Raw genomic sequence first — 22,575 nt, 5'->3', positions numbered from 1 at the left:
GAGTGAATGCAAAAAGGCCGAAGATTGAAAGGGAAGATCAAGCTGTACCCTCCATGTTCACCAGCAGTCTCTTTAGGCTACAATCCTTCTTGCTCCAGTGGATTAGTATGCATAGGATAACAGAGCAAGCATTCTCCCACAGGGGGACTGGCTTGGCTTCCTCTGTCTCCACACATCTTTTTTAGTTTGATTTCAACATTTCAAACAATAGTAAAAAAATTAAAAGCACCCTCCCATTTACCAAAGAAGAGAGGGCCTGTCACCATAATTACCCAGGTGAATGGATTTGTAAAAGCCCTGTTTAGAGGCTGCATTTCTACCATAAATAAGTACCTGGCCAGTTCTCTCCCCCAGTGGAGATGGTTAACTAGCGTGTGAGGATCTCCAGAGGCCTCCAGCATGCAAGCCAGATAAAATCCTCCAGCTATGTAACTGGGGAGACAAGACCAAGAAAGAAAATGTATTTGAAGATTCTCTAGAAGCTGGACTAATTAAAACTAAGGACAAGAAAAAGTCTGTGTCAATCTCAAAGTGGAGGAGACTCCAAACAACTTCAGTCCTAAGTTCCTCTAAAAGCAGCCCTCCAAGTACTCTAAGCCAAGATGGCAGTGGCAGCACAAGCCCACAGTCACGGTTGGAGATTACTGTAGAGATTCTCAAATGTTTGGAAGGGTTCTGAAAACAGTGGAGAATGTCATGCCCTGAAATTTAAGAAGTTCTTTCCTGTCCATTGTACAAATATCAGAGGATCACCTCAGGATTTCCTCCATTAAAGACATTAAGCTAGCATCTCACTAAAGCAAAGTACAGGGGGTTATATTCAGGAAAAGGGAAACACATTAAATTTTGGACTTCCAAAGAACCCCTCATCATCTGCAGAAGTGCAGATACTGCATAAAGACCCTGTGCTCCTTACTGACTGGACTTACATCATCTATACAGTTTATAACAACTATTCAAATATGCAATAAGAAGCATGTAAAAATTTGAAATTGGAGATCATCAGCTAACTGTTGCAGAATATCCTTTCTTAATTGTCTGCATAAGGCTGATGGCAGGTCTTCTTACCAACAATAATAGTAGCCTTAACTCAGCAATCTCAGTTCCACTCAAGGTAGAAAAATTGTTAGGTTGGTGGGCTTCAGGGTTACCCTTTAAATAGAGCTTCTCATCCAGAAATCCAGTTGGGTCATCTAAACTACAAATGCTGATCTGAGCACATGGGAGGCCCACTACAAGGAAGCATTGATTTTGTGATCACCAGAGGATCTCAGAGGAACATAATCTCAGGAGTATAAAACCTTCTGGAACTCAAGCTGATTGGATTGGCTTTGCTCTACTTCTCTCACCTTCTACAGGCACATCATCTCCTGATCAAGATGGGCACTCAAGGTCTGCATCAAGAGAAGGGGGGCCCTTGATCAAAATTAGTCTGTGGTACACAAAAAAGGGACCCTCAATACCTAGAAGGGAAACAATCTCTAGACCTAGCAGATACTATTCGCTGATATACATGTCTGCAAAAAGATAATGCAACACACAAATAAACTCTTGAGTATTTTATTGATAAATTGGAATATTGTCCCTTACTGAGCCATCTCCAGACTCTGTTTTGCAAAACTCTCAAGAAGAAAAATACCTACACAGCTTAATTCCCTAGAGTACAAAATTGCAAAAAAAATTAAGATTACAAGAGTTTCATATGAAATGTTTCCCATTATTAACATTTTGTTAATAATGAAATATTGAATGCCAAAGTACATCTCAATGCTTTGACTGACTAATATGGGGAATTATTATTAGTGATGGACATTGAAAAGAGAATTTTTATTTTTCTTCTTCTCAAAATCTGATTTTGTCTAGGCAGCTATTATTCAAGGACAAGTTATGAAATATCTGTTCAGTGTGTTATACATGTCAACCTTGTAAACAGAATGCATTTAGACAGTAGAAAATGCAGAAACATGTTAAGTATAGTGCATTTATATAAATTAGTGATATTTTGTGTCATCTACACTTTACACTTCAGTAACTCCCTTTAAGGATGCATTAAAAATAGAGAAGTATTTAGACACCAGTTTAAATAATAGGATTATGGGCTCCACGGAGCATTGGCTTGATTTTGGATGCTGTAATCTTATAAATTGGAATTGCAGTTTCAAGTTGACAAGTCATTTAGAAGAATGTGCTCTTAGAGTACTGTCTAAGTGCATGATATAAATATTGGTTGGGAATTTGTTGGATGAGCAGAAAGTGCTTTTGTCCACAAATAGGCAGGTTGCTGATCTTTCCTGGGTGCATCCACTTGTCAAATTGTGCTCCAGGGGATCCCTTGACCTTTCATGAGTTGCTTTTGGGGAAAGGATTGTAGTAAGGGAGCAGAAAAGCCTGTGAATCGTAGTCCTTTGGATCCTGGTCACTTAATTTGAATTCTATAAAAGATATTGCCAGATGACACAAAAATATAGGCTAATAATTATTTTAAGCTCTGCTACTACAATTGGTTATACGAATAACTAATGGTTGAGTCCTTAGAAAGTTCATAAATTATGCCTGATAGATTGCAATGAATTTATAGTAATGTGCAAAACCTATTTAAAAGTGAAAAAGAATGCCTTCTTTGTTGATTTACTTTAATAAATAGCTTGGCCTTCATCAGTTTATCACTGATCAATCCTCTTAAGAGTATTATGCCTTGCATAGGGGTTGGTTTCATTAAACATACAATTAAAAATTATATATACACATGCACAGACACATTTTTTAAATTTGTACACTCTGTTCAATATATTCCTGTCATACTTTGGGTAGATGCCAAAGCACATTTAGGAATAGTTAATTCTTAGTTACTGTTTAAGTGAATAGGACTTAAATTGTACTTGGTCTCTACTGAATCAACTTTAAGTTGATAAGACAAGATTTGCTTGTTTTTAATTGTAATTGGACAAATAGATTAATAATTTGTGTTTCCTTTTTACGTTTGGTAACAGTATTTGATGATGGAGATGAAAAAACTCTTAGACGTTCTTCGCTTTGCCTGAAAGGAGAGAGACATTTTGCTGAAAGTGAAGTAAGTATTTCTGATTAAATGAGAATTAGCTTCTTTTTGTAGATCCATGCTATTCTGAATTTTATTTAGTTATGTTGAAGGAATCTGGCATGTTATCCCACCAATTAAAGGAATGTAGTAACATGGCTTTCTGAAAATAATGGATCATGATGTGAGTCTAAGAAATCATTACTGCTTATCAAGGAGACCTTGCTGTTGAAGTCATAAGCTCATGCTACCATGGCTTAAGCCAAAATACCTTTTACTCCCAGATTAGTTTTTTGTAGAATGGAAAGTGGAGCAGAGAAGATGGGCCATTTGTACAATACAAATTTTAACACAAAATATGCTTAAATAGGTTTGCTTTCAGTGATGATAATGTGTATGTTAAATGTATACAAGCATGCTTATGTAAATCAGACTAAAAACAAATAGCTAACATCAGCATGTCCACAGGACAAATAAATTCTATAACAGGGAACCCAAGCATTTGATTAGCTGTGAAAACGTATATAATATTTACTGCTCTATCAAGAGAGAAGTTAATTTCTGGTTAACTTCTTAAGCTATAGTCTCTCTACACTTTGATGTGTTTGTGTAAACCATTCTACACCATGGTAACCTGGTAAGTAACTCCAGAGTCTATGAATTCGCAACTGAAAATTGCTAACATGTGTGGCTACCTCTCCAGAAAAACAAAAAATGCATAAGCAACTGAGAACTGTTGCTCCTCACAGTGCAATCTTATACATGTGTACTCAAGAGTAAGTCCCATTGAGTTCAATGAGCCTTACTTCCAGGTGAGTGGATATGAGTGTAGCCCTTAATCTATTCCCAGACTCTAATTCAATGCTGTTTATGCCATATTTTGGAATTTCTGCTGCAAGAGTGATTTAAAAAAAGGATGTTGCTGCTATTTAGCATAGTGAGAAGCAGATATTTTAAAATTTCTCCAAGATGGATCCCTAGGTGCATTGTATCCCTACAACCCTGCTCTTATTTGCTTTCTAATTATTCCTTCTTGATGGTTCTTCATCCTACTGCAGAGGGCAGCTGATGCCATTGAGAGTACTATATCTTGGTTCTGTAGAATCAAAAGTTAAATAGAGGGTGTGGGGGAGAGAAAACAGGAATGACTGTACTTATACATTTGTGCCCAAATGTTAGGTATTTTGATAGGCAGAGTATATTGTTCAGTACTGCTCCTTCCAATCTCTGGCATGCTCTTCCTAGAGAGCCTCACCTGATACCTACATTAATGTCCTTTTGGCTCCAGGCAAAAACTTTTCTATTCTCCCAGGCCTTATAGCAGCATTTATTATTTGTTATTTATCATTTCTTCCAGTCACTGCAGAGAGATGATAGTTTGGTCAGTTTTAGCTTTTGTTGGGGATGAATCTTGTCAATATGCTAATTGAATTAGTTGCTGGTGGCTGGTTTACATCTGTTTTATGCTGAGTTGGATTTTATGACTGGATCTTATTGCTGAAGTATGGCTGGGCTGGTTTTATTGTTTTATAATTGAATTGCTTTGTTTATAATTTTGTTTCTTTTGCTGTTGTATGTTGCCTAGCAACTCATAAATGAAAATTTACTTTAAAAAAAAAGAAAACCTTGTAAAAGGCTAGTGCTATGGAAAGCACTTCCAAAATTTTGTTGGAATTGCCTAACATCCAAATGCTCCGTTTAGACTTCTTGTGTGTTCGTCTCTTCTTCTGCTGCATGAGAACTTTTGCCAAGTGTAGTTTCACTTTCAAAGAATCTTGGCTTAGCATTATGTCTGGGCCAGGAATCTTGGGTTACAACATATTCTGGTCAGTCTCAATAAATCCATGGTTTGAAGTTGGCTTGTTTGGCAGTTAATTAGTTACTGTTTGTTCTAAACTAGAATTCATTATTCTATATATTATGCTAAACCAAAATTGGTTGGCGGTGGGGAACACCCTACTCTCTGCAGAAGTCCTCCTCCTGACTGTGCAGGAGGAAAATGAGGAAGCATTTCTCTCAAGCTATTGGAGTCCTGTCCATATAGCACTAAACTGTGGTTTAGCATTACGTATAATCCGAGCCATTGCCTACTCCAGAAGATCACTTTTCAATTTAATTTAATTGCAGTTTTCAGTGCTGTGTAATGCATTCATTAATATTCAGACATACTTTGTTGATGAAAATTCCTGGGTCAGTTCAAATGGTGATAAATGTAATGTATTTTTCAACAGACACTAGATCAGCTCCCACTTACCAACCCTGAACATTTTGGGACTCCTGTCATAGGAAAGAAAACAAATAGAGGAAGGAGATCTAATCACATGTAAGTTGTTTTTGTTTGCAATTGTTTGTTGATTGGTTATTATCTTAATTTTCAGCAGGTGGTTTGAAGTTGGTAGAAATGTATCGCATAATTTAAACTGAAAGTGCTGTTATGTGGCCCAGTGTGTATTGGAAGCAGGACATAAGGGCTATTTAAAAAAACACAGACAAATTTGTTAATGGCATGGGACAAGGCCACAGCTGGCCCACTGTATCTTAGAGTGACATAAGAAGAATCTTACTGGGTTAGAGTAAAGGCCTATCTTGAGACTGACCCAGAAACTCCAGCAGGTACAGAATGCTGCGGCGAGACTCCTTATGGGGTCTTCGCTGCGAGATCACATTCACCCGGTGCTATACCAGCTGCACTGGCTCCCGGTGGGGTACAGGATCAGGTTTAAGGTGCTGGTTTTAACCTTTAAAGCCCTATACGGCCTAGGACCCTCGTACCTACGGGACCGCCTCTCCTGGTATGTCCCACAGAGGAACTTACGGTCTTCAAACAAAAACATCCCGAAGGTCCCAGGCCACAGAGAGGTTAGGCTGGCCTCAACTAGAGCCAGGGCTTTTTCAGCTGTGGCTCCAATCTGGTGGAACGCTCTGTCACAAGAGACTAGGGCCCTGCGGGACTTGACATCTTTCCGCAGGGCCTGCAAGACAGAGCTGTTCCACCAGGCCTTTGGTGAGGGCACAGCCTGACTCCCTCCTTTGGCAATCTTCACAGAACTCTAGCCCAATGGTTGCCATCAATTTGATTTAAACTAATTTTATAATGAAATGATTTTAGAATGTTGTACTATTTTATTGTTGTTAGCTGCCCTGAGCCCGGCTTCAGCTGGGGAGGGCGGGATATAAATATTATTATTATTATTATTATTATTATTATTATTATTAATTATCCCTTTTCCCACAGTGGACAATAAGGTGCTTCAGGGTAACACACAAAAAGGGCATAAACACAACAAAACTATTTTTCTGTTTCCTAGTGACTAGTACTCAGAGGCATACTGCTTCTGAACCTAGAAGTTTGGCCATTAGTAAAAAGATCTTGCATGAGTTCCTCACTTTAAAACTAAGCCAGTGGCCATCATTAGATATTGTGGCAGTGAATGCCCAGTCATAAGTAAGATATGTCTATATAAGGAGGTACTTTTTAGACAGTCCTGAATCGACTGTTCGTTATTTTTGGAGGTTGGCTTTATGTGCTGGTAGTTGTAAGGTAGAATCAGCCTTGAACACCTAGTGTAAGTACAACTTTCCCCTTGTATTTAGTAGTGGGCTGAACAGAGGCTACTCAAGTCAGCCATGCTTGCTTCTATTACTGAATATGGGTATTGGATCTTGCTGCTGTTCTTTATTTAAATATTTTTTGTTGTATATTATATGGCGGGCGTTGCGCACATTCAGAAAAAAAGTGGGGGTAGTCATTGATACCATGTTATGGATTTATGTTATGGGGGGCACAGGTGACAGAGATGCTGTTCTCTGAATTTTAACTCAGCAGATCAAACATTGAAATAGAGACATAAATGCAAATGTAATGAAGCACCTATATTAGAATATATATATTTTTTGTGTGTGTTTGCATATGGCAAAACACTGTTTGTATCTTTTTTCAAAAAGTTGCAAACATGTACCTAAAACCTTTCCACCGAAGAATCCTTGCCAAGTGCACGGTGAATACAAGCACTTCGATAATGGCTTATTCTTGACTAATCTTGGTTTTTGTTAATAGTACTGTTTAAAGTTTTGTTTCGTCTGTACTCTCCTATCATTTGCAGACACAATGTATTTGTAGTTGGTTTTAATACAGCTTGAAATCAACAGGTTTTTCTTTCACTTGCTACTTTGTTTGTATCAGGATTCTTAGTGAGACTTGCATAGCTTTGGCAACAAAACTTATCCCTTTATTTCCAATAATTATGACATATGTATTTTGTCCAGTTACTTGCCTCAAATGGTTATCCAGTTAAACTGTCAGGTTCTAACTATTAACTTGCTCCTCTCCCCTGATTGGATGACAATGCACCCAGCCCTGATTGGTTTCTGAGTCACTAGAAGGCTGACCATCATATGTGAATTCGTCCTTCACATGGGGATTTAAAAACTGGTGGCTACCATTTGTTACTTGCTCGCAATTCCCCTCAGAATAGTACTATGTGATGTAGTGTCATTCCAAGGGCATTATGAAGAACATGGTGGCTACAAGCATGGAATACTACTTTCACGCCCCTGGGAGACTGCTATCACTGTACCGACACTGTTGTGGTGGAAAGAACAAAAAGAGAGAGTGAAAGGGATGGACCCTATAGCAGTCCCCACTTCCCAAAATTCAAGCTAAAGTTCATTCGTAGTTTGACCCTAATCAAAATTCTGAACTCTATAGCACAATTTAACTTGGAGTTCTTTTCCTTATAGCCCAGAAGAAGAATCTTCCTCATCCTCAAGTGATGAAGATGAAGATGACAGAAAACAAACTGATGAACTGTTAGGAAAAGTTGTTTGTGTAGACTACGTTAGTGCTGATAAAAAGAAAAACCTCTGGTTCCCAGCTTTGGTAAGTGTTTCAATTTTATATTGTTTAATAGCTTTATTTTGAAGAGAGAGAAAAGTACCTAGAAATTATATTTTGCACTTTGAGATATTCCTCTTTCATAATTTAAAACCACCACGTTAAATAAGGTCAGAATAGTCATACTATCTACAATTCATTTGAGCACACTAAGGGCAGTAACTTCATAAAGTGCATATATTGTAAAAACTGTGCAGTTTAATAACACGTAAGTGCCAAGTCAGTCTGTATACAATAAAGCAGATTTTTTAAAAAAATGTAAAACAGAGAACTGCTTCTTTTCTTTTTTCCTATTTTATGGTCCCTATTATTTTCCATGCTATTAGTTCAGCTTCCAATTGCATAAGAAGGTCAAAGGCAAAAGCTGCTGTATTGTTCCTATTTTATACTACAAAACATACAGATTGCTGGATCTGTATTCTGAAGTGGTGTACCAGTTGCTAGGGAGAAACAGCAGCAGTGGGCTACTTTTTTCATCCCCTCCCTGTGGGCTTCCTGAAAGCATCTGGCTAGCCATGGTTAGGAAAACAGGCTAGACTAGATTGACCCAGAGTCAGGAATGTTTTTATCAATCCTTTTGGTGCATGGAATTCTTTTTACACTTACTTACTTGAGAATATTAACATTTTAAAAATAAAATGCCCCCTCCCCCAAAATTGTGTAAATCATGTCACATTAATTACAAGCATATAAGTGGTTGCAGATAGAAAACTTGTTCATAAATTTTAATGAATATTTGCAGAACTGTAAATGTGATCCTAAACTGTACAGTTGACATTAAATAAATCATCATTATTTTTAATTTATTGTTTTGGCTTTCAAAAGCAATGCACATGTCACATTCATTATAAAAGAATGGCTGAAGCATGAAATATTACTTGATAATGTTCTAGAAGAAGGTTGCATTAGGTTCGTGCTTCTAATGGAAGATTGTGACTTATCCAAAAGCACCATAAGGTCACATTTTTAGAAACTGAAATAAGGCAAATCAAAGATCTTAGAAGCAATGTGCCAGTTTTAAATAGGGAAGGTAATTTAACAAGTGGCTTAATTCATATGATGTAGGTGATTATGTTTGGCTGAAGTTGCTGAGCAATTTAAACTCTTTGTGAAATCAGTAGTGAATAGGGGTCCACAAATTTCTTCCTAGCTTACTAACCCACCGTCCCCTAGAAGACTCTGAAGAGAGGAAAGATTGGTATCTCAAGTGCTGCTGGGCTTTTCAGAAGCATAGGCAGCAAGGGGCTTCCTCCTTCTCTCACTTCTGCACCAGACACTGAGGAAGCAGTGGAAAGGAGCATCGCATCTTTCTCTGAAGCTCTGTGGGAAATGAGATGAAAGGGCTCTCCCCCAAGTCCTCTGTGTATACAGAGGACTCAGGCAAATGTGTGTGTGCCTTTTATCTCACTCAGTGCTGGACTTAAAGAGAAGGTAGAATGCAAGTCCTGTCCTCCTTGTTGCTTCTGTTTCTTCAAAGCCCACTGCAAAATAAGACAACATTGTCTCCCCTTCCCTGAATTCTCTGCACAGGTTAGAACACTTGGAGAGGAGCAAAGCCTTGTTTTTCATGCATGGCACAATGGAAGGCAGCCTTCACACAAGTTCCCTGAAGTTTTCAGAGAACTCTGGGCAGGATTTTTGTGTGTGCTGAGCATCCATGACAGGGGCAGTCAGTCACCTCTGTGACCAGTTTTTTGGACTCTAGAATATGAACAAAAAGTATCTTCGTTGAAATATCTCAGAATGGTACCAAATATTGATATAAAATATTTTAAATATTTCCTTTCTTTTTATGCAGGTGGTTTGTCCAGACTGCAGTGATGAAATTGCAGTCAAAAAGGATAACATTCTGGTTCGTTCTTTCAAGGATGGCAAATTGTGAGTAGAAAGATTTCCAGTGTCATTATTTATACCAACTAGCTAATACAATCTGTCATTTCTACTCACTGACGTGACATATATAGGGCTTTATTTTTAAATGCCAGTAAGAGGGAGGGACAGGAAGCACAAACCAACTGTTCATTCTACCTTCCACCCCACTCATGTCACTTACATAGAGTGCCTAGCATATGTGTTAGGAATCAGGTTGCAATTTTGTGCAGCTGTATAAGTCAAAGGGTGGCCGCTTTACATACTTGTTCTATATGTCAAAGTTTGTTTTTCTGATGGACAATTTCTAAAGAGTCTGTTCTTGATTTGGTTAACATGCCTGTGTATCACTGTAAATCACAGTAACACAGTATTATTTCAGCTGGCTTCAAAATAGTGTAAATGGCGGGCCCATTTCTGACCTGATTCATGCCACTTTTTCACTTGAGAAGAATTTCTTTTCTTTAAGAAAGTATCAACAAGGAAATGTCAGTCTTGTCACCTTTTATAAAGTCATTTTTCTCCCTTCACTGAGAGGCAGACATTCCTAGGTGGGTTAGGTTCTGCCTCTGGAAGGCAGGACTGAGGAGCCATGTTTTGAGAGGTGTGAACCACTCACCCATCTCCCATTTGTCTTCTTGCTTGACACAAGAAGGCAGGGTTTTTGTAAGGATTGCACTGTTAAGCAGCTGCCATGGATACAATTGTCTGTTCCCACTGCTTTCCACTCACAGAAAGCTTGGATTGAAAGCTCTTGCACAGAATTAAATCTGCTCTGGTAATGGACCCAGGAATCAGTACCTTCTTGATACTCTTGCTAAATGAACATAATAACAGCAGACAAGGTTTATATTAATTATAATGGTTATGGACCTGGTTTTTTTGAAAATACCAGGATGGTATGTTTGATCCATGGATGGAAAGAATGATTTGTTATTAAAGTGTTTTAAATTTTTTGTTTTAAAAGTTTTGTAATACTGTATTATTATTATTATTATTATTATTATTATTATTATTATTATTATTATTTATTAGCTCTTCCGTACCAAGGAAAGATGTTCGAGAGATTAGTGATTCTTCACCAAAGCCTGATGCTGCATTAAAGCAAGGTAAAGACAATATAGAATTAAGAAAAGATAGCATTTTTCAGCTGAATTTGGCTAGAAATCTGGCACACACTATGAGGGACAGCTGTGCTACAAAACATGAGGGTACTACATGTCCCACCAACTGCTAAACAATTCCTACCATATTTTCCTGCAGTTCAGCCCACTCAAAGTTGCTCTTTCCTGTTCCCTACCCTAGAAAGCTCCTCTTATTAGCCATGATAGCTAAATGGAACCTTCATGTTCTTAGGTAGTATACTTCTGAATTGTATACTCACTGAGTACACTCAGTGAATACTGGGTGCTGGGGACAAACAGCAGGGGAATTTGTTCCTTTCACGACCTGTTTATAAGCTTCGCACTGGGATTTGACTGACCAATGTTTGCAACAAGAGTGCTAGACCAAATGGAGATCAGTGATTTGCCCAAGGCTTCAAAGAAAATATCAGGCAGAAACTCTGTCTTAAACACCAGACTACTTCTGTGATCTCACATTTGTTGCTGCTAAAAACATTTTAAAGAAGGTGAATGACTGAAGCTGAGAGAATGGTGACTTACCCGAAACCAGAACCTAAGTATAAAGAAGAGCAGGAGTTGCCTTCCTTTTTGGACCAGGGAACACATTTTGAATTTTGAAAGGGTTCTGTCATAAGATGGGCTGCCATGGGGAGCATGGCCTCACATAAAATTAGAGAGAGTGCTTAACCTGTTGAATTTCTGCATAGAAGATGAGGCAGGCCGGTAAAGTGTATTAAAGGGGAGTCGAAGCAGCAGCTCTTTAGGACCTCAGGATTCCTACTGCCTGGTATCAATCACTTCACACATTGACTAAAAACACTTGACCAGGTAGGAGAGCCAGGCTTGCTCATTTTACAGACATTCCTTAGAAGAGTGTCCCTGCGTGTTCTGCTTCATAACTATGTTTCTAGCAGGGCTGGAGACTTGCTTAAAAAGAAAGTAAGCTCAGTCTGGGGCCTCTATGGGAGCACAAATGAAGACTCTTGTGGGCACCATGGCACTCACAGGCTCCAGGCTGGTGTCCCCTGAGGGGAGCCAAGTAAGTTCACCTCCAAACTTCTCAGTTAAATTTTCCTTTAATTAGGTTACCTCCCAAATCTGTTCCTCTTCAGCTAATTTACACCACACACATTCATCCCTTGGGCATTCACACAAAGAAAGAAAAACTCAATGTATTTTTCATCTGTGCTTTCCCAAAGCTCCTGTACAGGAGGGGTGGGGAATCTGTAGCCCTTCAGATGTTACTGGACTCCCAACTCCCATCAGCCCCAGCCATTATGGTCAGTGGGCAGGGATGATGGTTGTAGTAGCCCAGCACCATCTAGAGTGCCACAGGTTGCCCACCTCTGTGAACTATTAGCAGTCCTCTATTCCAGCCTGCAGTTCAGCTCAAGAACGACGACAAAAAGCATGAAATTTCAGACTGGCAGCTGTTCTCCAGTCAGCAGCCACCTGATATGCTGGTCCTGTCTGGCTCCATTACATCTCTCCCACACAGCTCCTTCACGTTATAACCATACAGGCAGTCTCTGGCTTTTGCTATAGGGACAGCCAGGAGATGAATCCTGCAGAGACACCTTCTGAGCCCCCAAACTGTAATATCAGAGAAGGGGTAAATAGGGGTCAGCTGAATTTTCATTGCTTATTCTTTTAATGTATTTGAAATATGTACACATTGCCTCTCAGTTATAATTTCTGCGGGTGCTAATAATCTAATTGAAGTAGGAAGAACAAAAACCAACACCATACAAGACAAGCATCATTAAATACCATCAAGACCATGTTGAATACTATCTTAAATAGCCAGAATAAATCAGCTGAGTGATACCTCACTTGTAAAAAAGACCCTGAAAGCTATCACAATTTACTAGGCTAATGGACAGAGAGTGAGTTCCCTAAATGAAGTGCCACAACTGAAATGGTACTGTCCTTCTCTGCCAGCCACCATACTTCAGGAGATGGGACATTGTGAACAGGGCGTCTGATCCTAATACTCAGACATGTTTTGATGGGAATTTGTGGTTTTTCATATACCCTGATCCCAAGCCATTTAAGGCTTAATAAGTCAAAGCCAGCACCTTTAATTATGTACAGAAATAAATAGACAGATGGTGGTCTTTTTTCAATTAGTGACAAGGTATGTTCCCTGCTATTTGTGGCAATTAACAGGTATGCTTGCTACTCAGAACTAACTGAAGTACCATGTGTCTTCACATCATAAGAACAGTGGCCAGATCCCACCAGAATTTGTTATATGACCCACAGAGCATTCATTTGCAAGACCAGATCAGTAGCCACACCCAGGCTGCAGACTTGATCCTTTAGGGAGAATTGCAACTCCATTCTGAACAGGGCAAACTATATCAAGACAGAGGGCACTTTTAATTTTGTATATTTATAAAACTATACCATTTTAGCATAGAAGGTAGTGAGAGGTGAGCTGTGATTAAATGAGCACATGGCACTACTTTGATGCACAAAAGTTATGAACTTATACCAGGGGTTTGTCCATGGCTGATGGACTTGCGGCTCCAAGCCAGTCTGCTAAAGGTTTCTTGAAAGAGATAAAATAGTATCTAGCTATAGCAGATAGTTTTGTAATGCCAAAAGCATAGATCGGTGAATGTGCTTACTGTGAGGTGTTAGCCAAACCCCTCTGGAACAAAGGTGGGCTTTTTATCTCTTAGGGTGAGGGAAATCCCATGTTCAAATAAAAGTAGTATCACTTTTATTACACTTACCATCTTTTCCCCACAAGGAAAAGGCATATGGCCTGCACCAGTTCTTTCCCAAGGAGAAAACTTGAACAAGCCCCATTTCTCTCTTTTTGTGTGTTTTACCAAACTGGCCTATTTTTTTTTTTTACATGCAGGAGCAAACTAGACATTCAGTGCTTATGAGTTTCATTCAATTTACAGCTTTTGATCAAGCCTTAGAATTCCGTAAAAACAAAACTGTTCCCAGTAACTGGAAGACTGAGTTGAAAGAGGAAAGCTCCAGTAGCGAAGCAGAAGAGGAGGAGGAAGATGAAAAAGAAAAGGAAGATAACAGCAGCGAAGAAGAGGCAAGTACAGCACCGTAATTTGGTTGAGCCATGGAATATTTCCGGTTTGGAGTATATTGATTGTTGAATTACAGTAGTGGCACAGACAATATCAACCCTTTTATTACATTGTCTTTAGCATACCTCTTCCTTGTATATTGTCCATATTTGTGAATCCTGATTAGTTTAGGAAACCAGTTTTCTTTATGCAACAAAGAAAACGTGTGTGTGATCAGCGTTAAATTCTGCAAGGGGGGCGGGGAAACTACCAACAGGGATGGTATATGACCTATATCACGGGTGTCAAACACAAGGCCCGCGGGCCGAATCCGGCCCGCCAGACCTCGTCATGTGGCCCGTGTAGCCACCAGCGGCTGCCAGCCTTCACCTTTTATTCTCCCCCCTTTTTTTTTGACACAAGAAAGCCGCCTCTTCAGCGCATGCGCAGCAGCCTACAAGCCAGAGAACGTCTGCCCTCTAGCAGCGCCGGCTGTTCTACACAGGAAACCTCCACTTTACATGCATTCAGGAAACCTCCACTTTTTTTTATATTGAGCGCATATTGAGTCCTATAGATACAACCGGCCCTTTGAGGGTGACCAAACTGCTGATGTGGCCCCCGATGAATTTGTGTTTGACACCCCTGACCTATATGTTGCAATTTTATTTAAGTTCAAGAAATAGGCAGAATAATTGTGGTAATGAGCGTACTTGACTGGAATAAAGAAGGGACATTATCTCTTATTTGGGTTTGTAAAAAAACAACGAATGTTCTGCTGATACCATAGCCCTTAGGGATAAGACATTGAACTAGCAGCATATACGAGTAGGGGAAAAGTCAGTCACACACACCATGATCTGCAAACCCCGCACAGGCATGCATTGAATGGCTAAGAATCCTCCTTAATATTAACTTTGTGTTTTGCTAAATCCTGCTTCTAACAAACACGATTAACTGTAACATCAGCAACATCTGCTTTTCTAAATTTTCACTGGAGTTGTTTTGTTGGTTTACAAAGAAGAAGGAAACTTTAAAAAGTGCAACCCAAAAACCCACCTCCCTCAAAATGGTGCTAAAATATATGTGGAACATCCGTAGAAATGAGTTGGTTTATCTTTCTGCAAAAGTTGCCATCTCCACAATGAAATATTTTTGTCTTGGAGAGGAAAATGGAATTTCAGTTTGACTGCTGTAATTAAATAACAGATAACAAATTTCAATTAATTTGTTATTTCAGATTTGCTTTATGTTCTTATGGCGCTTTAAGGCTGCAGTCCTATATACACTTATTTGGAAGCAAGTCCCATTCAATTTTCTTCTGAGTAGACATGCAGAAGATTATGCTATAAATATGCATTTATTTGTATTTTGATGGCTCCCCATAGTGATACTAAACATTTTGCAATTAAAATCCACTTAAAACAGTTATTAGTGTAAGATACAGAGAAATGACATTTGCCTTCAAAGCCAAAGTACCGAAGCATTATGTAATGGTTCCTGAACCTTTAAAATATAAATGTAATTCCCTGCAATACTTTTTAAAGAAAACTGTGGCGATTAACAGGGCAATCTAACATGTGCTTTTGTTACCATATTGTTTAAATTAGGAAGAAATAGAACCCTTTCCAGAGGAAAGAGAAAACTTCTTACAACAACTCTATAAATTCATGGAAGACAGGGGTAAGCATGTCATTATATTTATCGTATAGTTTGTTTGTTGCTATAGGGGATGTAGTACAGTACGAGAATGTAGTACACCCCTGAAAACTTGTCTTGTTGCTTTTCATAAAGTGAGTTTCAAAGCTCCGTTGGGGTTTAAACCCTGGTCTCCTAGGTCCTAGCCCAGGGGTGAGGAACCTCTGGTCAAATGTGACTCTTCAAGCCTCTCTTTCTAGCCTTTGGGGGCCCTGCCAGGCCACACTGGCCTTGTTTCAGATCCTCCTATGGTGCTTTTTCCCTGGCTGGAATGTATCCTTGAACTCTGATAATCATTCTCCCTTACTTGGATGGAGGATAGCAAGGGGTGTTGTGCGTATGTTTAGAAGCTAGCCTACTGTACAAAAATAAAATTTACATCAGTGTTTTGCTTCTAGTCCTGTCCTCATAAAGTTGCCCAGAAGGGAATGCAGTCAAATGGTTCAAAAAGTCTCCCCCGCCCCATTTCAACCACTACATCAGATAGGCCAGTTGAAAGTTGTTCCTTTTAAAAATCAGCACTATCTTTTTGGAAATAAAAATGAATTCTAGCTGGTATAGTACAGCAAAATATTTCATTTATATATATTAAACCTGTTATTTATTTATTTTTCTAAAACATGTATCCTGTTGCATGTACATCCAGCTAGTGTCCCCTGGACAGGTTATATCAAAGTAAAAATAAAATAACAGCATAGCAATTTTAAAATGGAAGGAAAATGCAGCAAGTAAAGAAACAACAGAGTAACTAATAACTTATGCAGTGTGTGTCTGTATTATATACGAGCCTGCACAACTTGTAACCCACCAAAACCTAACACAGCTCACCAGCCAAGTTTTGTGGCCTGCCAGGTGCTTTTGCAATCCTTTGCAGGCAGCTAAACTTGGAAGTTTATCAAGCTCTTCATGGCTACCATATGTTGCTGGTGTGGTGTTTTCAACTTTGTGGGTTACAAGTTGCACAGGCCTGAAGAGAAGAATGATTGCAGGGCAAATATTATTTCATTATATTTTGATTTTGAACTGTATCATAATGCCAGTTGTCCAACTGCCCTTTAGTAATCATAGGGCAGAATGAATGGATTTGACAACAAAGCTGAATTAAATTAATTCATCTCAGCTTTGCAAAGAAGTTCCCTTTGTACCATTTAGAACTTTTGGAGCCCACACATATTTGGATAATGGCTTTTCCAATTACTTGGAAAAACTGTGTAATATGAGTTCTGTTACATGATTGTTAACTAGGAAGATAAGGCCACAGCTGCAGTCGTATGCACATTTCCCTGGAGTAAGCCTCATTGGAATTACCTCTGAGTAAATATTCAGAGTATTGAGCTGCACAGTATATATATGTGGTATAGTCTGAGATTGAAACACTGAACTGATTTATGTCCATTAACACCAATATGAGTTGCTCTTTACAAGCTAAAAAGCCACACTTCAAAATACTTTCTTTCACAGGGACTCCTATTAATAAACGACCTGTTCTTGGATACAGAAACTTGAATCTCTTCAAATTATTCAGACTTGTACATAAGCTTGGAGGATTTGATAATGTAAGTACTATTAATCAGAGTAGAAATCATTTTGCAATTTGAAGAAAAGTTAATAGTGCAGCTTCAAAACCACTAGGAGAGGAGATTTGTAGATGACGAGGTGGACATCACACTAAGGACTTTTTATGCATTAATTTTTCTATCACTAAGACTCTTTTCTAGGTTAAAAAAGAAAGCAGCTTGTAATAGTAGTTTAGTATGAAGTCTCCAGTCATTACATATACCCAATTATCTGAGTGTTAACCCCATAGAAGACAGACTTACTTCAAAATACATATGTATTATCTGTGCACAGGAGATGGAAGTGAATTTGAATACTCTTAAAGTATGGGCGTCTAATTTGTGTGTGTGCTATTTTAGACCCTTAAAGTTCAGAATAAATTACTTATTTAGACACCTGTGCAGAATTATTCATTTAAACATAGACATAATGCTTTTTATTGGGATAACAACTTTCATTCTGCTTTATAGATTGAAAGTGGAGCAGTCTGGAAGCAAGTGTATCAGGATCTTGGGATCCCTGTCTTGAACTCTGCCGCTGGATATAATGTTAAATGTGCATACAAAAAGTAAGTAGATCTGTATATAAAAAATTGTGTGCCTCGCTTTGATACTCAACGTTGAATGCTTCATCTCAGCGAAAATAAACATTGCATAGGTATTCTGTTTTAAAACTGTCATCATTTAAATGAAAAAAAAAAAGATAATGGGCTATATTCAGTTGTGTTTCTTCAGTCATGAACAGCTTTGTTTCAGTGGAGCTTTCCATGAACAAAACAATGGGGAAAGTAGTTTTCACCGAGTCCCCCTTCTGTCTGCAACCGTTGCTCTAAAGGGTTAGACGATCTCTGGAACAGCATGGGAGGAGGTATAAGGGGCTTCAGGAGAAAGGCGGGATTTGCAAAAATCATATCCTTCCCGCATTTCCAGAAACATCCACAGAGCAAAGAACCCAGTACTCTCACAGTGCAAACCTAATACTGTACTCGTGCGTATTCATTCAGAAATAAGTCACATCAATGGGGCTTAATCCTAAATAGGAGGATACAGTTCTAATTAAGGTGTCTTTATCTATTTTGGCTGTATCATGCCATGTGTAGTAGTAACTACCCAAATCAAGTCTGCTGTTCTGGCAGCTAACAGTAAATCCTCTTTCAAATTTGTTTGGAAAGTTATTAAATTTTATTCCTGAGCTTCCATGTTGCTAGACTAACCAGACTCAACATAACTTTTTTTCAGGTATTTCTTTCAAAAACAAGTTGACATTTGGGGGCAGTTAAAACAACACAATTTTGAGCTGGTACCATGTTGTTGGTTCCTTTTAAAAAACAAAGCAATCTTAAACCATTATTTAGCAAATTAAATTACATCCTTAAAAGTGTAGTTGTCTCTTAAACCAAACTATGGTGAACTAATCATTATGTTATTGCCATCTTTTAGATACCTCTATGGCTTTGAAGAGTACTGTACATCAGCTAATGTTGAATTTAAAATGGCATTACCAGAGAAAATAGTGAGCCAGCCCTGTAAGGACCTTGAAAAAGATATGAAGAAGCATGAAGAAACTGAGCAAAATATAAAAGAAATAAAGGTGGAAACTGAAGAAAGAGATGATGAAGTAATGAGGAAACAACAAGACACACAAGCTGAGAATGAGAGTGAAAGAAAAGAAAATGATACGTCCTCCTTGGTAAGAGCTGTTCCATTATTTTTTGAAGATTTTGTAAAATATATCATTGTGTTCTGTTAATGTAAGCTGAAATATTATTTGAGTGGAGATTGTGCCTATAAAGCAAAGCGTTTTATTCTAGCATTAATATACTGTTTGCTAGTTTTGCTACATTTCTCAAAGTATTAATGTCATTTTCAGAGCTGATAAGAACCTGTTGCAGTCCAGATTCACTTTGACAGAAGAAATACCTTTGTGGGTGTCTTGCAGAGTTCTAAAGAAGGCCCTAAAAACTCTGTTTAGGCAGAAATCAAACACTGTTGTGTCTGCTATATCTAGACCACATTTGGAGATTGTGTCCCAAGATCCGAACCAGACTTTTGTCCTCACACCCAGCCCCTTTGCGCCTCCTTTTGCTAAGCTCCGTTAAGCTAGGAAGTCTCAAGCTACGAAACTGATAACACAGTTTGAAAGTTCCTTACATTCACATGACCTTACAAATTCCTTGTAGCTATAATTTTCACCATGTGGAAAATCAGAGCTCCATGTTCCTGATGTTCTCCTGGTCAAAAATATCTGGAAAGTTACGGGTGAACAGTGTTTCCTACAATATTTATGTTCCTTTTTCCGTTGAGCAGAGATGTTGTAAGGTGGGATGAGAGCTCCCTCTAGCACAGCTAAATTAGAGGTTTCTGCTCTTCAGCTCCCAGCAGTTTTTACTGCTTTCACGTTGTGAGATTGTTTCTCACATTCTCCATTCAGCTTTGCTCAGAGTTGTGTTTTGTCTACTGTTTTCGGAGCTTATCTTTATGACATTGTTGCTTATCATTTGTTGTTAGTGCTTCTGTGCTTATTTGGGGGAAGGTTGTGTTGATGCTGTTTCTCTCTTAGGGAGACCCGTGAATTTTTGTCTTGATATACAGTGCCTGATTGTGCGTGAGTTTTGGGGTTTCTTATGTGCCTTACCACTTTCCACTCTTTCTGCTCTGTATTTTCCCTTCACCACCTCCCCTGTTGCTTGTCCCTGGTTTAAAGTGAACTACCCTCCACCCCCAGTGTCCGAATTTTGTTTTTGGTCAATGGAGGGGATATTTCCTCCTCTCCGGAACTCCGACATTTTTTCACAGTTCTCCTCCAGCAGCTCTGTAGCTTTTTTAAATTTAATATTTTTGCTGATCACCCATTAGATCTCAGTAATCAGCTACAGCTACTCTGGGGCTATGGGCAAGATAAAGCAGTTGAAGGCTAAAGCCCTTAAGGCAGCGTATAAATCAGCTCATAAACACCGTGCTCCTGGATGGCATTGACCTTTACTGTCATGGGCACAAAACCTGGTTCTGTCTCTGTTGGCATGGATACCATGGCTGAGAGGACTGATACTGCTAAAGCACTCATGCGTAAGTTGGGCCACCCAAAGATGTCTGGTTCAGTTTCCCACTCTTTTCAGATTGATTGTGATAAGGAACCTCTGTGTAAAGAATGGGTGCACCTTAGAACCCTCTGAAAACTTCCTCTGAAGAGGATTTTTTGAGGATTTGAGGTGGCATTATCTGTGAATAAAAATATTACTCACTTTTCTGATATGCAAACATATCAAAAGAAAGAGGTGCCCTAAGTCATGGAGTATTACGGTCAGACCAATAGTGCATACATAACGTGGGTGGCGCTGTGGTCTAAACCATTGAGCCTCTTGGGCTTGCTGATCAGAAGGTCGGCGGTTCGAATCCCCACAATGGGGTGAGCTCCCGTTGCTCTGTCCCAGCTCCTGCCAACTTGGCAGTTCAAAAGCACACCAGTGCAAGTAGATAAATAGGTACTGCTGCGGCAGGAAGGTAAATGGTGTTTCCGTGCGCTCTGGTTTCAGTCATGGCGTTCTGTTGCGCCAGAAGCTATTTAGTCATGCTGGCCACATACCCAGAAAGCTGTCTGTGGACAAATGCCGGCTCCCTCAGCCTGAAAGCGAGATGAGCGTCTCAACCCCATAGTTGCCTTTGACTGGACTTAACCATCCAGGGGTCCTTTACCTTTTACCTTAGTTCTTACATGAGACTGCAGCGTTATCTTTAAATGCTCTCTGCTATGCTCCGGCCTGGGTGAGCCCTCGTTCCTTTACAAGAGATTACCATATTGATACTTACATCTCTGCAGGGACACTTTTGAGAGGCACGTGCTTCGCCATGTGTTTCCAGGGATATAGACAGCCAAGACCCACCTTATTTTGGGTAACTTGGACACATGAAGAGTCCTTTTGTTTGAGTGAAAAGATGTTTTCATAGCCTTACCCTACCATTCACTATTTGGTTTGTTCTTATCTGATTCTGTATCGCCTTATGTGACGGAGCGGGGCACTGCTCAGTGTGTGTTGTTGTTGCTACATGTTGTTGGTATGTTTTCTTACTAGTGTGTTGAGTGCAGGATGTTGCAGCTTGGGGGCCAGCTGAGAGGGTAAATCTCTAATTTAGCTGCAGTCGCACTTGCAAGTGCTTGAGGGAGCTCTCATTCTACCTAAGAACATCCTTTCACTAAAAAATACCCTTCACAGGTAAAACCAGTGGTCCTGTTTCAGCAGCCTGGACATGGATCAAGGGACAACATTCATAATCCAATGTGAATTGCAGCAGTACTTCCTTAGAGATGTGTTATTTTTTCATGAAAGTGATTTACAATATAATAAAGCATATATAAAACAGCAATGTATATAAAAACAGTTAAACAATTGCATAAATATTTTTTTAAAAAAAAGTTTACACAGAGAGACAGACCGAGAGTTTAAAACAACATTAGCACATACATAAAATCAATTCAAATCCAGTATAGATATCAACAGAGAAAATGGCTGGTGCAGATTCTTCCTAATTGAAAACTAACAGTTTTTTTTTTAAATTGTGAGCTATATCAATGTTTTTATTTCTCCTAGGGAAGCAAAAAAGGTTTTCAGGAATCACACACTGACCAGGAAAAGGAATTAAGAATACTGAAAACAGATGAAGCCAATGTGGAACATAAAGAGGACGAGAAGAGTAAGGACTTGGAAAATCAGAATACTAGTCTTGAAACGGAAGAGAGGGAGAAAAAGTAAGAATCTTTTATTTTCAGCTAAAACCTATATATGAGGGGAGCAATACTGGGCTTCAAATCTGAGTTGCCTTTGATCTCTAAAAGATCAAAGAGGAACTAGAATTTAAGAGGAACTAGATAACTTAGGCTGTAATCCCAGCCTCATTTACCTCAGAGTAAGTCTTACTGAATTCATTGAGACTTACTTTTGTCAACTTGTTTAGGAAAGCAGCCTTTATGTCAAAAAGCTCAATGAATACCATCTTATTTTGGTGCTTCTTTTTGTCGGAGATGTCCAGTTAAACTGCTTCATTATTCTGAATACTATAGAGGTTGTGTAAGAGAAGTCATCTGCTGTCTTCTGATAAAAAGATAATTAAGAGTGATGGGGAAGCAGCCATAGGCCTCTCTGGTCCAGCATTCTGTTCTCACAGTGGTCATCTAGATACCCATGGTAGGCCTGCAGTCAGGGCCGGGTTGCAGCAGCACTCTTCACACTGGTAATCATGGACTTCAATACTGAAAGATATGCGTGGAGTAGGATTGAAAGCTGGAAGAATTGTGTAGGAGAATTTAAAAGAAAAAGGTGTGGGGAAAGCTAAACAATAAATTGTCGGCAAAAAAAAAAGT

General features: G+C 39.0%; 1 protein-coding gene across 7 annotated transcripts in view; it reads left to right on the top strand.

Moving 5' to 3' along the window:
* Positions 1–22,575, top strand: part of ARID4B (AT-rich interaction domain 4B) — a 183,346-nt gene that overhangs the window by 137,069 nt on the left and 23,702 nt on the right. For 5 of the 7 annotated variants that reach the window (XM_053382564.1, XM_053382562.1, XM_053382565.1 and 2 more), the window contains exons 6-16: positions 2,991–3,070; positions 5,269–5,360; positions 7,778–7,916; positions 9,730–9,809; positions 10,836–10,909; positions 13,843–13,992; positions 15,580–15,648; positions 17,125–17,219; positions 17,691–17,788; positions 18,660–18,909; positions 21,806–21,963. In XM_053382564.1, coding sequence (XP_053238539.1) covers positions 2,991–3,070; positions 5,269–5,360; positions 7,778–7,916; positions 9,730–9,809; positions 10,836–10,909; positions 13,843–13,992; positions 15,580–15,648; positions 17,125–17,219; positions 17,691–17,788; positions 18,660–18,909; positions 21,806–21,963 — 1,285 coding nt within the window. Of the gene's footprint in view, positions 1–2,990; positions 3,071–5,268; positions 5,361–7,777; positions 7,917–9,729; positions 9,810–10,835; positions 10,910–13,842; positions 13,993–15,575; positions 15,649–17,124; positions 17,220–17,690; positions 17,789–18,659; positions 18,910–21,805; positions 21,964–22,575 lie in introns of all 7 variants that reach the window. The other 2 variants (XM_053382561.1, XM_053382568.1) reach the window with 2 other exon arrangements.

Source organism: Podarcis raffonei, chromosome 3 (assembly GCF_027172205.1).
Source record: "Podarcis raffonei isolate rPodRaf1 chromosome 3, rPodRaf1.pri, whole genome shotgun sequence".
Lineage (NCBI taxonomy): Eukaryota > Metazoa > Chordata > Lepidosauria > Squamata > Lacertidae > Podarcis > Podarcis raffonei.
The sequence above is the reverse complement of the archived record's forward strand: the minus strand, read 5'-3'. Positions and strand labels throughout refer to the sequence as shown.